We start from the raw sequence: 12,615 nt of genomic DNA on the forward strand, positions 1-12,615 counted from the left end.
TAACTGTGGGCGGCACCATTGCGTGGGTGGGAGTCCAGGGCTAAATAAAAACCCAAGGGGGCTGAGCTGACTCATCTCTCTCTGCTTCCTGACTAGGCCAAATGTGACCAGCTGCCTCATACTCCTGTCTCCATGCCTTACCAGCCATGAGGGACTGTGACTCTGAACTGCAAGCCAAAACAAACCTTTCTTTCTTAAGTGACTTTTGTCAGGTATCTTGTCACAGCAATGAGAAAGTTAAATAGTATTTTAATGCTTGTAGAAAAAAAGATGGCTTAGTGATTAAGGCATTTGCCCACAAAGCCAAAGGACCCAGGTTCAAATCTCCAGGACCCATGTTAGCCAGATGCACAAGGGGGCGCAAGCGTCTGGAGTTTGTTAACAGTGGCCGGAGGTCCTGGTGCGCCCATTCTTTCCCTCCCTCCCTCCCTCTCTCCCCCCCTTTCTCTGTCAAATAAATTAAAAAAAAAATAAATAAATAAAATAAAAATCTATCCAATTAGGAGCTGGGGAAATGGTTCAGTGCTTGCAATCATGAGGCCTGGAGTTTGGACCCTGAGCATCTGTGTGAGCGCTGAGTGAGCATGGCAGCCTGCCTGGAGCCTCAGCTCTTGGCGGGTGGCGACAGGAACTCTCCGAGGCAAGCTGCTAGTCTAGTCAAACTGGCAAGGCCTGCGTTTAAGCGAGAGAGACCTTGCCTCAGTAAAACAAGGGGAGGGTGGCCAGGGAAGACACCAGACATCAACTTCTGGCCTCTTGCACACATGTACCTTAACACAAATGAATGTTGAGTACATACACACTCAACTTAAAAAAAAAAAAAAAAAAAAAAAACACCTACAGAATTACGAAAGAAAACACTGGTGCACAGAAGTCTCTCAATCATCAGTAAATCACCAGCAGTGAGTGATTTAGAGCCACAAGTAATCCATACATCTCAGCAAAGAAGCTCAACTCAGCAACAAAGGATATGAAATACATTGCTCATAAAGATGAAAAGTTGACTGTGAGAAATTAAAAATGAGTTCAAAAACTTCTTCATAGTTAGGCATGGTAGTGTGCACCTTTAATCCTGGCACTGGGGAAGAAGAAGGAGGACTGCTGTGAGTTCAAGGCCAGACCGTGACTAGAGAGTGGATTCCAGCTCAGTCTGGGCTACAGTGAGCCCCTACCTCAAAACAAAACAAAACTGCATGATAGTTTCTTTATAACTACTTCTTTATAATTCATCCCAATTTAAAAAAAAAGGTGATGAACTACTATTAAAGATAGTATATGGAACATTATACTTAACTCTACCGAGACAACAGTATGCATATAGCAAATCGTGTAGCTGTAAACAATACAAGAATTATCCACTCCAGGGAAGACAAAAGGTAGAATAAGAAAACATAAGTAGGGCTGCAGAGTTGGTTTAGCGGTTAAGGAGCACGCTTGTGAAGCCAGGTCCCACATAAGCCAGATGCCCATGGTGGTGCATGTGTCTAGAGTTCATTTGTAGTGGCTAGAAGCTCTGGCATGCCCATTCTCTCTCCCTCCCTCCCTCTCTCTGTCTCTAATAAATAAATAAATAAAAATAAATCTTTTTTAAAAAAGAAAACATAAGTAATCATAGTACGTGTATAGCAGATAATCATAGTGACTAGAAACATTCAATACTTGTAGAGGCAAAAGGTCAAAAACAAAAGCAAAATTTCTACACTTTACATCAATTCTGAGAACTACTTGGAGCCTGATCCCTGGTGACCTAAAATGCCTTACATAAATATTTAGAGTCTAACTCCTAATGACCTATGAGGCCCTATCCAATTGAGCAGTCTCAAGACAACCTGCTCTGTAAAATTTACTGCTTAACAAAAGAATGAGATGTTCACCAATCCTTCCAGATATGGACTCCACACAAAATGCACACAAAATGAGCCCAAGTAACTTCCCCTCAACTGTTGTAAGAGTCTTAACTTCCCTCTCAGCTGCGTAAGTCCCTCTCTAGAAACTCACCCACCACATGTCCTTACTGTATATTGGGATTAATCCTGTCTCTTCATGCCCTTGGTAAATTCTTTTTACCCTTTCAGATATCGTCTTGCATGGCAATACTGATGTAATCAAAGCAGGCATCATTAGAATGAAGAGAGACAGACAGACAGACACAAAGGGACAGAGATCTGAGCGTACCTGTTTCAGAGAAGCCTAAAGCACAGAAATGAAGAAATTTGGCAAATAATTAAAAAATGTACTAAAATATCTGAAAATAGTTGCGGCACAGGGTGTGATGCCCCACGCCTTTGATCCCAACACTCGGGAGGCTGAGGCAGGAGGATCACTGTGAGCTGGAGCCAGCCTGGGCCTCACAGTGAATTCAGGTCAGCCTGGCTAGAGCAAGACCCACCTCGACAACCACCGCCAACAGGAAAAAGCTGCCTCTTGGACGAACAAACCACTGCCACAGGAGCGGTCTCAGGACTTGCTGACTTTTGTAGTACATCTGTGTCTATCTGAAAACCTTAAACTATGCACATGTACAATTTATGCAGTGTGCATCTGAAAACTTTATTTTTTTTCAAATTTGTATTAACAACTTCCATGGTTGCAAAAAATATCCCATGGTAATACTCTCCCTCCCCCCACTTTCCCCTTTGAAACTCCATTCTCCATCATGTCCCCTCCCTTTAAACTATGCACATGTATAATTTATGAAGTATATCTCCGTGTCTATCTGTAAACTATGCACACGTATAATTTATGTAGTATATCTCTGTGTCTATCTGAAACTTTAAACTATGCACATATATAATTACAAAAACAAAGATGAGATTAAGGAGACATTACTCATCTTAAAAGCACAAAGCTTTCTGAGTGTGTCGTGTCATCCACATGCAGGAACGTGTGCATGCAGGAGCGTGTGCATGCAGGAGCGTGTGCATGCAGGAGCGTGTGCATGCAGGAGCAGGAGCATGTACAGGAGGCCAGGGGACAGCCTTGAGTGACATCCTCTGGAACACCATGCAGCTTTTTAAAAAAAAAAATTGTTCCCATCCAGCTCTTTTATACATATATTAAAAAATTATTTATTTGAAAGACAAAGAGAGGGAGACATGTAAAGAGAGAGAATGGGTACACCAGGGCCTCTAACCACTGCAACTGAACTCCAGACACATGTGCCACGAGATGTGCATGCCACCTGTGCGTGCAGTGTTACGTGGGTACCAGGTTTGACCTAGGTCCTTTGGCTTTGCCAGCAAGCACCTTAACTGCTAAGTTCATCATTCAGCTTTTTTAAATGGATTTTCTCAATGTAGGGTCTCACTATAGACCAGGATGACCTGGAATTTACTATGTAGTCTCAGGGTGGCTTTGAACTCAGCCTCCCAAGTGCTGGGACTAAAGGTGTATGCCACCATGCTGGGCTCCCATCCAACATTTTGAGGCAGGGTCTCTCACTGGCCTGGAGCTCACCAATTAGTCAAGACTGGCTGGTCAACAGGCATCAGGGATCCTTCTGTCTCTACCTCCTCAGCACTAGGATTATGGGTATGCCAACATGCCTGGCATTTTTACGCAAGTCTCAGGGATCAAATTTAGATCCTGTATGCTTGTACAGCAGGCGCTTTACCAGCTAAGCTATCTACCCTATCCCAGAGAGGTTTGAAAATATATCTAAGTCTTGACTTTCTAAATTAAGCTTTGCTAGCATGGAATTGCTTTTAACTACAATTTTTTAAAAGAGAAGTAGGGGCTTGAGGGATGGCTTAGTGGTTAAGGCATTTGCCTGCAAAGCCAAAGGACCCTGGTTTGATTCCCCAGGACCCACGTTAGCCAGATGCACAAGGGGCACATGTGTCAAGTTCGTTTGTAGTGGCTAGAAGCCCTACCGCGCCCATTCTCTCTCCTCCTTTCTCTGTCAAATAAATAAATAAATTTAACTAAATAAAATATTTAAAAGAGAAGTAGCAGTTTACAGCACATGCTGCGAAGCCTAAGAACCCAGGTTCAATTCTCTGGGTCCCACATAAGCCAGATGCACATAGTGGCATATGAGACAGAAGCTCGTTTCCAGTGGCAAGAGGCCCTGGCATGCCCATTCTCACTCTCTCTCTCCTTCTCTCTGTCTCTAATAAATAAATAAAAATAAATCTTTTCGTTGTTGCTGTTGTTTGAGGTAGGGTTTCATTCTAGTGCAGGCTGACCTGGAATTCACTATGTAGTCTCACAGTGTCCTCAAGCTCACGGTGATCCTCCTACTTCTGCCTCCCGAGTGCTGGGATTAAAGGCATGCGCCACCATTCCTGGCTTTTTTGGTTTTTCAAGGTAGGGTCTCACTCTAGCCTAGGCTGACCTGGAATTCACTATGTTGTCTCAGGGTGGCCTTGAACTCTAGGCGATCCTCCTATCTCTGCCTCCCAAGTGCTAGGATTAAAGGCGTGTACCAACACATCCTAACAACTTTTTTTTTCCTAACAACTTTTTAAATTAGTTATTATTAATTTTTTGTTGTTTTTTTGAGGTAGTGTCTCACTCTAGCTCAGGCTGACCTGGAATTCACTCTGTATTCTCAGGGTGGCCTCGAACTCATGGCGATCCTCCCACCTCTGCCTCCCGAGTGCTGGAATTAAAGGTGTGCACTACCACAGCCAGCTAAAAGTAAATCTTTTTTCAAAAAAAGAAAGAAGTTGGGCTGGAGAGATGGCTTAGCGGTTAAGCGCTTGCCTGTGAAGCCTAAGGACCTCAGTTCGAGGCTCGATTCCCCAGGACCCATGTTAGCCAGATGCACAAGGGGGCGCATGCGTCTGGAGTTCGTTTGCAGTGGCTGGAGGCCCTGGTGCGCCCATTCTCTCTCTTTTTCTCTCTCTGTCTGTTGCTCTCAAATAAATAAATAATTTTTTTTTTAAAAAAGAAAGAAGTTGCCAGAGGTCTTAAGTTCTACAAAAATCTTGTCTATGAAATGTTAAACTCTAAAAATATAATTTAAGAAAACAGCTGATTTCTTTTTTTTTTTTAATATTTTTTTGTTGTTCATTTTTTATTTATTTATTTGAGAGCGACAGACACAGGGAGAAAGACAGATAGAGGGAGAGAGATAGAATGGGCGCGCCAGGGCTTCCAGCCTCTGCAAACGAACTCCAGACGCGTGCGCCCCCTTGTGCATCTGGCTAACGTGGGACCTGGGGAACCGAGCCTTGAACCGGGGTCCTTAGGCTTCACAGGCAAGCGCTTAACCGCTAAGCCATCTCTCCAGCCCGAAAACAGCTGATTTCTTAAACTGCTCTTTTTTTTCATCCTGTGGTTTGCTTTTTGAGATAGGTTAGGCTAGCCTAGAATATACTATGTAGTCTGGGCTGGCCTCAAACTCATAGTAATCTTTCTGCTTCAGCTGCCAAATGCTGAGGTTGCATGCACAAGCCCACCTCACCTGGATTCCTGTGACATCTTACTTTTTGCAGAGAAAATTTCTGTTCAACATACCAGGTGAAATTTTGAGAAAAGCAGACAATGAACTTAAGAATTTTAGCCCAAACAACACAAGAGGTCAAAACTGCCTTTTGGCAAAATACATAGCACTGCACAGAGCCAGGGACATATATATATCACAAAATCAGAACAAGAAATGACAGTGGAAAATATAATAAATTCCAAAGTATATTTTCTTAGAATTAGAAATATAATTAGACCTTCCATGAGGTTATAAAATGAAATACATAGCAAAACAAAGACTACTAAAATCATAAGATTTACTTAAGTGTTCCTACCCTTGGGGCACTCCAGTTAAGTTTGGGAAAGACACTGCCCCCCAGAGAATTGATAGCCTCCTGGACTTCAGTGTTGAACTCAGGAAACTCTGGTGCCTACAGAGAGAAAGAAGAGATCAGAACAGGCCAATGTCAAACTGCACATGGAAAACACACTCAATAGTTGAAGTTAGTGTTAAAAATAGAATTTGTTGTTGTTGTTGCTTTTTGTTTGTTTTTACAAGGAAGGGTCTCACTCTAGACTAGGCTGACATGGAATTCACCCTGTAGACCCAGGACAGTCTTGAACTCACAGCAATGCTCCTACCTCTGCCTCCCAAGTGCTGGGATTAAAGGCGTGTGCCACCACACTTGGCAAAAACATAATTTAGAATGTAAATTACTATCCAGATTTCTGCATTCAATTGAATAAAAATAATAGCATAGTGATATTTATCAGAAATAAATACAATAACCCACTTTTGAAAGTGCACTTTCTAAAACAACCAAACCCACAAATCTAAAAAGACAGCTGTTACCAGGCAGCTGGGACATGAGGTAAACTTACATAAAAGTCAGGCAGAAGCCGGGCGTGGTGGCGCATGCCTTTAATCCCAGCACTCAGGAGGCAGAGGTAGGAGGACAGCCATGAGCTCGAGGCCACTGTGAGACTACATGGTGAATTCCAGGTCAGCCTGGGCTAGAGTGAGACCCTACCTCAAAAAACAAACAAAAAGGCAGGCAGGGGCACGCTCAGAAGTGTAGGTAGAAGGGTCAGGAGTTCAAGGCCATCCTTGACCGCATAGCAAATAAAAAATAAAATAAAAATAAAATAAAAATAAAAAAAAAAAGGTCATCACGGGCTACACAAAACCCTGTCTGAAAAAAATAAACAAACATGCCAGTGTTTCTTGAGTGAAAACAGACAGATGGAATGTCATCTGAACATAAACTCTTGCTCCCAGAAATAACTCCAGAACATTCGGATCCCCAGCAACCACATAAAATGCCGCTGTGGTGGTGTATGCCTGTCATCCCAGCACTGAGGAGCTTGAGACAGGGAATCACTGGGCCACACTGGCTGGCTAGTCTCGACGAACTGGTGAGCCCTGGGCTCAGCGAGAACCTGCCTCAAGTGAGGTGGAGGTGGATGAGGAAGTCCTCTGGCCTCTACAGGCATGCGTGCATACACACATGCTTCTACACACAGATGCCCTCCTGCAGCTCACATACCCACAAGCACGTATAATCAACAAGTGTTGACCCACATGTGAACATGCATACACATAAGACGCATACCACACATATATGCAGGAAAAACAAAAAGAAAGAACACCGTGCTTAAAGGCCAGAAGCCTTTCCATTTGTGGGAAAAGAGTCTTGGGCACATCCCCAGAAGGCTTGGTGAGAATGTAAAATAAATGATGTGGTAAAATGTATCACAATGGTGCTATTTCTAGACAAATTTAAATGCAAACAAAAATCAAAATTAGGACCTTGGTAAGTTAAAATATCCTTTCCTTTTTGGTTGATTTAAATATGAGCATTTCCATATAAACAAGTAATGTAACAGAAACACTACTGTTAACCAGGAACGTAAGCTTGATTGGCAGTATGCCCTGCTTTGAGCTTTAGGTCACTACCAAAGGAGCTCAAGGGCACGGAAGAGCTTTAAGGAGAGAGACAGACACAAAAATACTAACAAAAACTCCCCACGTACCCATTCAATTCAATTCAACTGAACAGCCTCCAGACAGGGGGTTGCTGCCCCCTGTTGGGCAACTGCAAATTCCTAAAGAATTCAGTAATAAGCTCCATGGGTTGGGAGGAATAGACTAGGTCTAAAACTACATACACATTTCAAAACAGGTCACACGGTTTATGTGGACCCCCAAGATCTAGCCCAGCTATGAAAAAGAAAAAGCTGACAAGATCCTGGGAGCCCTCAGCACACACTGCAGGTGTTGGCCTCCGATCATGGACTTTCTAGTCTGTTGACCTATATGAAATAAATCTCTATTATTTCTAAATTACCCACTCTGGTAATGAGTATGTATGAAATGAAGGTAGAAAGGGGACCCACTTCAGGAGAGGCAGGGAGCAGCAAGGAGACAGCAAGGGGACACAAGGAAGGACAAACTATAACAACATGTGCATGAAAATGTCACAGTGAAACCCATTCGTTTGTATGCTAACCAAAATAGTATTTTTAAAAAATGAAAAATTTTGACTGGAGAGATAGAGGTGGCTCAGCATTTAAAGGCACTTGCTTGCAAAGACTGATGACCCTGGTTCAATTCTCTAGCTCCCACGAAAAGCCAGGTTAACAAAAGGGCGCATATGCCTGGAGATCACTGACAGTGGCAGGAAGCCCATTTTCTTTCTATCTCTCAAATAAATAATATTTTTAAATGAAAAATGAAAAATTTAAAATATTTATATGAAAATGTGTATTTTGTTATAGCATCAGGAAAGACTAGATCATGTATATAACACTATGTGATTAATTTCTGTATCTACCCATCGACAATATCTTATTTTACTTTTTAATTTTCTTTTTTTTTTTTTTTTGAGGTAGGGTCTCACTCTAGCCCAGGCTGACCTGGAATTCACTTTTAGTCTCAAGGTGGCCTTGAACTCAAGGCATTCCTCCTACCTCTGCCTCCTGAGTGCTGGGATTAAAGGCGTGTACCACTATCTATGATATTTTAAATATGAGTTCATAGTGATCACCTTAACCCAAGTCAAAAGCTACTGTTCCTTTTAAGCATTTCTTTTTTTCTTTTTTTTTAGTTATTGAATATTTCAGAATTACACTTTTAATTATGTATATATCCATACAGATATTCCTAATTCCAAGACTGAAAATACAAAATTTTAAGAAATTGGATCATAAAAATTTTGACCAAAGTAAAAGTAACACATTTTCAGCATCCTTTGTTGCTACTTTGAAGTCCCCAACATTATACAGTTAAAATACTGGTTCTTTTAGAAGGTTCTCCCACATTTTTGTTTTTCATGAATATAACATGAGCTCAGAATATAACACCTCAACCCAAGTCTCAACATGACTTGTAAAGTGACTGCTTAGGTTAATATTATCTCTCACAAATCAGCGTTTGACGGTTTAAAACAGTGAAAAGTGCTTTTTCCTAAACATCAGTTATAGACAGAATTGACCATTATGTCTTTCAATACTAGTTCCTTCCCCTGGCTGGAATTGTGAATAAGACAGTTTGATCCAACTTATTTACAGCCAGAACTTTTAAGCATTTCTGAACACCCTCAGTTATAACCGTTCTCTCCATCATGACATCCTTGACACACACCCTGAACCTTAAGTCATCTTTCCCACTGATTACAAATCTTCTAATGGCAGAAATCAAATATCCATCTTTGTTTATTTCATAGTTCCCAATCTAGTGACCTGAATATGACATGTAAATAATGCACTGAGTTGAATGGAATTTTCAAAGCGAGTGACATGCAAGGTATCTAGACCAAAACACACAAAATGCCCATCTGCTAGCATGCCTAACTAAGAAAATATGTCAGTTTTAGGAACCTCCTCTTATTTTCCTTATATTCCCCAAAACACATTTCTTCCATTGAAATAAACAGAAGCATTATTTTATTTTGTTTCACTTGACAGAGTTTATAATTTTAGGGGCTGAGATATGGCTCAGCAGTTAAGGCACTTGCCTGCAAAGTCTAGAGATCTAGGTTCATTTCTCCTGTACCCATATAAATCCAGATGCACAAGGTGGGGTATATGTCTGGAGTTTGTTCGCACTGGCTAGATGCCCTAGCACACCCATTCTCTCTATACATATCTACCTTTCTCTCAATAAATAAATAAAATCTTTTAATGTTTTTTAAAGATTTAATTTTATTGATTTGTGTAAGAGAGAATAGGTACACCAGGGCCTCTAGCCACTGCAAGTGAAATCCAGACGTGTGTGCTACCTTGTGTATCTGGCTAATGTGGGTATTGGGGAATCAAACCTGGGTCCTCAGGCTTCATAGGCAAATGCCTTAACTGCTAAGCCATCTCTCCAGTCCAATAAAATTTTCAAAAACTTTATGATTTTATTCCATATAAATATACCTTAGTATGTAAATACAGGGTTTGGGGGTGTTTGTTTTTTTTACTTTAATTTCCACCAGTCTGGAAACCTTGGAGTTTGTTTGGCTGACTTCATGAAATAAAATCAAAGATCAGCTATACGTTTTTGTAATCAGAGGGAAAAGGAAGAAAGCTGTGTTTGCCTGTTAAACAATTACTCAAGTTGCTTCTCAGAATAATAAGCAATAATCTGCAGATAGCAGGCCAACCATGGTGAGCACATGGACCTAGCCGAGTGGGCACTTTTCTGACCTGCTTTGCTCTTACCGTAAGCGTGGCTGTGTTTTCATCATCCGACCACTACATGGACAAGAAAACAGAAAGAAAACATTACATTTAAATACCATGTTGAAGCCAGCCGTAGTGGCACAAGATCCCAGCACACAGGAGGCAGAGGTAGGAGGATCTTGGTGAGTTCAAGGCCAGCCTGGGACTACACAGTGAATTCCCAAGTCAGCCTGGGCTAGCGTGAGATCCTGCCTTGGAAAAATAAATACCATATTGAGATTACAAAAGCAATGCTCCACCTAAAAATGATACAAAAACAAAAGACTTCTTTCCTTGAACATAAAGTATATATAAAAATATTATCCAGGTACACTAGCATGTTGCCTTTAATCCTAGCCATCAGAAGGCAGAGGTAAGAGGATCACCATGAGTTCAAGGCCAGCCTGGAATTACACAGTGAATTACAGATTAGTCTGAGCTAGAGTGAGACCCTACCTTAAAAGTAAAAAAGAAAGGACTAACATTAGCCAGGAATAGTGGTGCATGCCTTTGATCCCAACACTCAGAAGGCAGAGGTAGAAGAATCACTGTGAGTTTGAGGCCAGCCTGAACTACAGAGTGAGTTCTAAATCCACCTGGATTAGAGTGACACTCTACCTCAAAAAAAAAAAAAAAGATAGATAGGTCAGAAGGTGGACAGATATATAGGTCAGAGTAGACGCTGGAAAAATGGTTCAATAGGTAAAACACCTGAACTTGGATCCCCAGAACCTACATAAAGCCAGACACGGTATCTACATCTGTAACATCAGCATTCTTATAGGGACATAAGAGGCAGAGATGAGAGAATTTACCCATCTCATGAGCTCATGAGCCAGCTAGCCTGGCTAATGGGACAGTGCAAGAAAGACACTGCCTCAAAATGACTTACAAGGGCTGGGGACATGTCCCAGCTGTTAAAGGTGCTGCCTTGCCTGATGACCCTGGCTCTGCTCCCCAGTGCCTTCGTAAAGCCAGAAGCACACAGTGGCACATGTCTATACTGTCTGCAGTGGCAGGAAGGTTTAGGTACATCCATAGCCTGGCCCCCTCCCTTCCTCCCTTTCTCCCCCGCCCCCAAACTATTCTTAAAAAATGAAACAGAAGACAAGGACCAGCTCCCAAAAGTTGTTCTTTGACCTCCACATGTATTCTATTTTTCTTTCTCTCTTTCTCTCTCACACACACAAACACAAAATGTTAAAGTAAAGCTTTTATGTCTTACTCATCTTGATTTATCAAATATAAGATATGTCAAAAACAATATGTGCACATACCACAAACAAAAAAAAAAAACATTTTTAGACTCCATTCAAATTATAATTGCTTCCTGAACATATTATTTTATTTTCTACCAACCTGTATTTCTTCTGCTTCCTCATCACTATCTGGTTGAGAATGTGTTGGTGGATCTTCCCTAAGAAAACAGAAAGCAGAAATTAAAACTGTGTATGGTGACACCCACCTCTAATCCCAGCACTTGGGAGGCACAGGCAGTAGGACTTCCATGAGTTCATGGCCACCCTGAGACCACATAGTCAATTCCAGGTCAGCCAGATGTGTAGCAAAACTCTACCTAAAAAAAAAAAAGCAAGAAAAAGATTTTGATACCATGAAATCATAATTTCAAGTGTAATGAGCTTACTAATAAGAGAGAGAGAGAAGAAAACAGACTCAGAATTGGATAGTAATATTACCTACAATGCTCACTTTTTGAGACAGATGCTAACAAAAATCAATATGTAATTAATGAAAGTACACTGCCAGTCAGAGACAACAGAACAAAAACTTACTGCCTAGAGAATCCCCTATTAAACCAACTTCTTCTCAGAAGCCACCCAAACATGGGAAAGAAACTAACTCCATCTCTAATAACGCTGTAAGAGCCATGTTATATGCTGGCTTCCACGTGGTACACATGCCTTCACACACATGGACATACAGTATATAACACACACATAAAAGGAAGCTGGAGCCAGTCTTACTGAAGATGAGGAGTCCACATGGAGAAAGGGACCAGGTCGCAGACAGCATTAGCTGCCAGATACATGAGGGGATACGGCGTAAGACGATCCAGGGCTGGAAAGATGGCTCAGCAGTTAAGGCACTTTTAAGACAATTCTCCCTCGTCTTGCAGTCTGACCACCAAATGACTATGGCCATGTGACTTTACTAAGACCAACAGAAGACCTGTGAACTGAGAAGGGTCTGAGATTTTACCCTACTTGCAAACTAGGAGGCAGCCTTCTGCCATGGACAATGGTCAGAAAACACGGCATGAGACTCCTGAGAGGCAACGAGGCCTCGATGACAGCCCAGCATAAAGCGCAAGTCCCAGCTTTACGTCAGCCTCGTGCCCGCGTCTCCCAGGACAACATGGAACAGTCCAAGTTCGCGTGACATGACAACTGAGGAACCCTGAACTGAGCGAGTCCTCTCCTGCAAGGGGACGGAATACCTGCTCAGTCTGTAACCCAACGGGAGGCGTCGTCTTGC

The 12,615-nt window shown here is 41.9% G+C and overlaps 1 protein-coding gene across 1 annotated transcript in view; it reads right to left on the minus strand.

The window, feature by feature from the left end:
• Positions 1 to 12,615, minus strand: part of Cdc123 (cell division cycle 123) — a 68,087-nt gene that overhangs the window by 43,518 nt on the left and 11,954 nt on the right. Inside the window, exons 3-5 of the mRNA XM_004662371.2 lie at positions 11,479 to 11,536; positions 10,120 to 10,152; positions 5,748 to 5,843 (exon numbers count right to left, since the gene is read on the minus strand). Coding sequence (XP_004662428.1) covers positions 5,748 to 5,843; positions 10,120 to 10,152; positions 11,479 to 11,536 — 187 coding nt within the window. The remainder of the gene's footprint in view (positions 1 to 5,747; positions 5,844 to 10,119; positions 10,153 to 11,478; positions 11,537 to 12,615) is intronic.

This window comes from Jaculus jaculus, chromosome 15, assembly GCF_020740685.1.
Source record: "Jaculus jaculus isolate mJacJac1 chromosome 15, mJacJac1.mat.Y.cur, whole genome shotgun sequence".
Lineage (NCBI taxonomy): Eukaryota > Metazoa > Chordata > Mammalia > Rodentia > Dipodidae > Jaculus > Jaculus jaculus.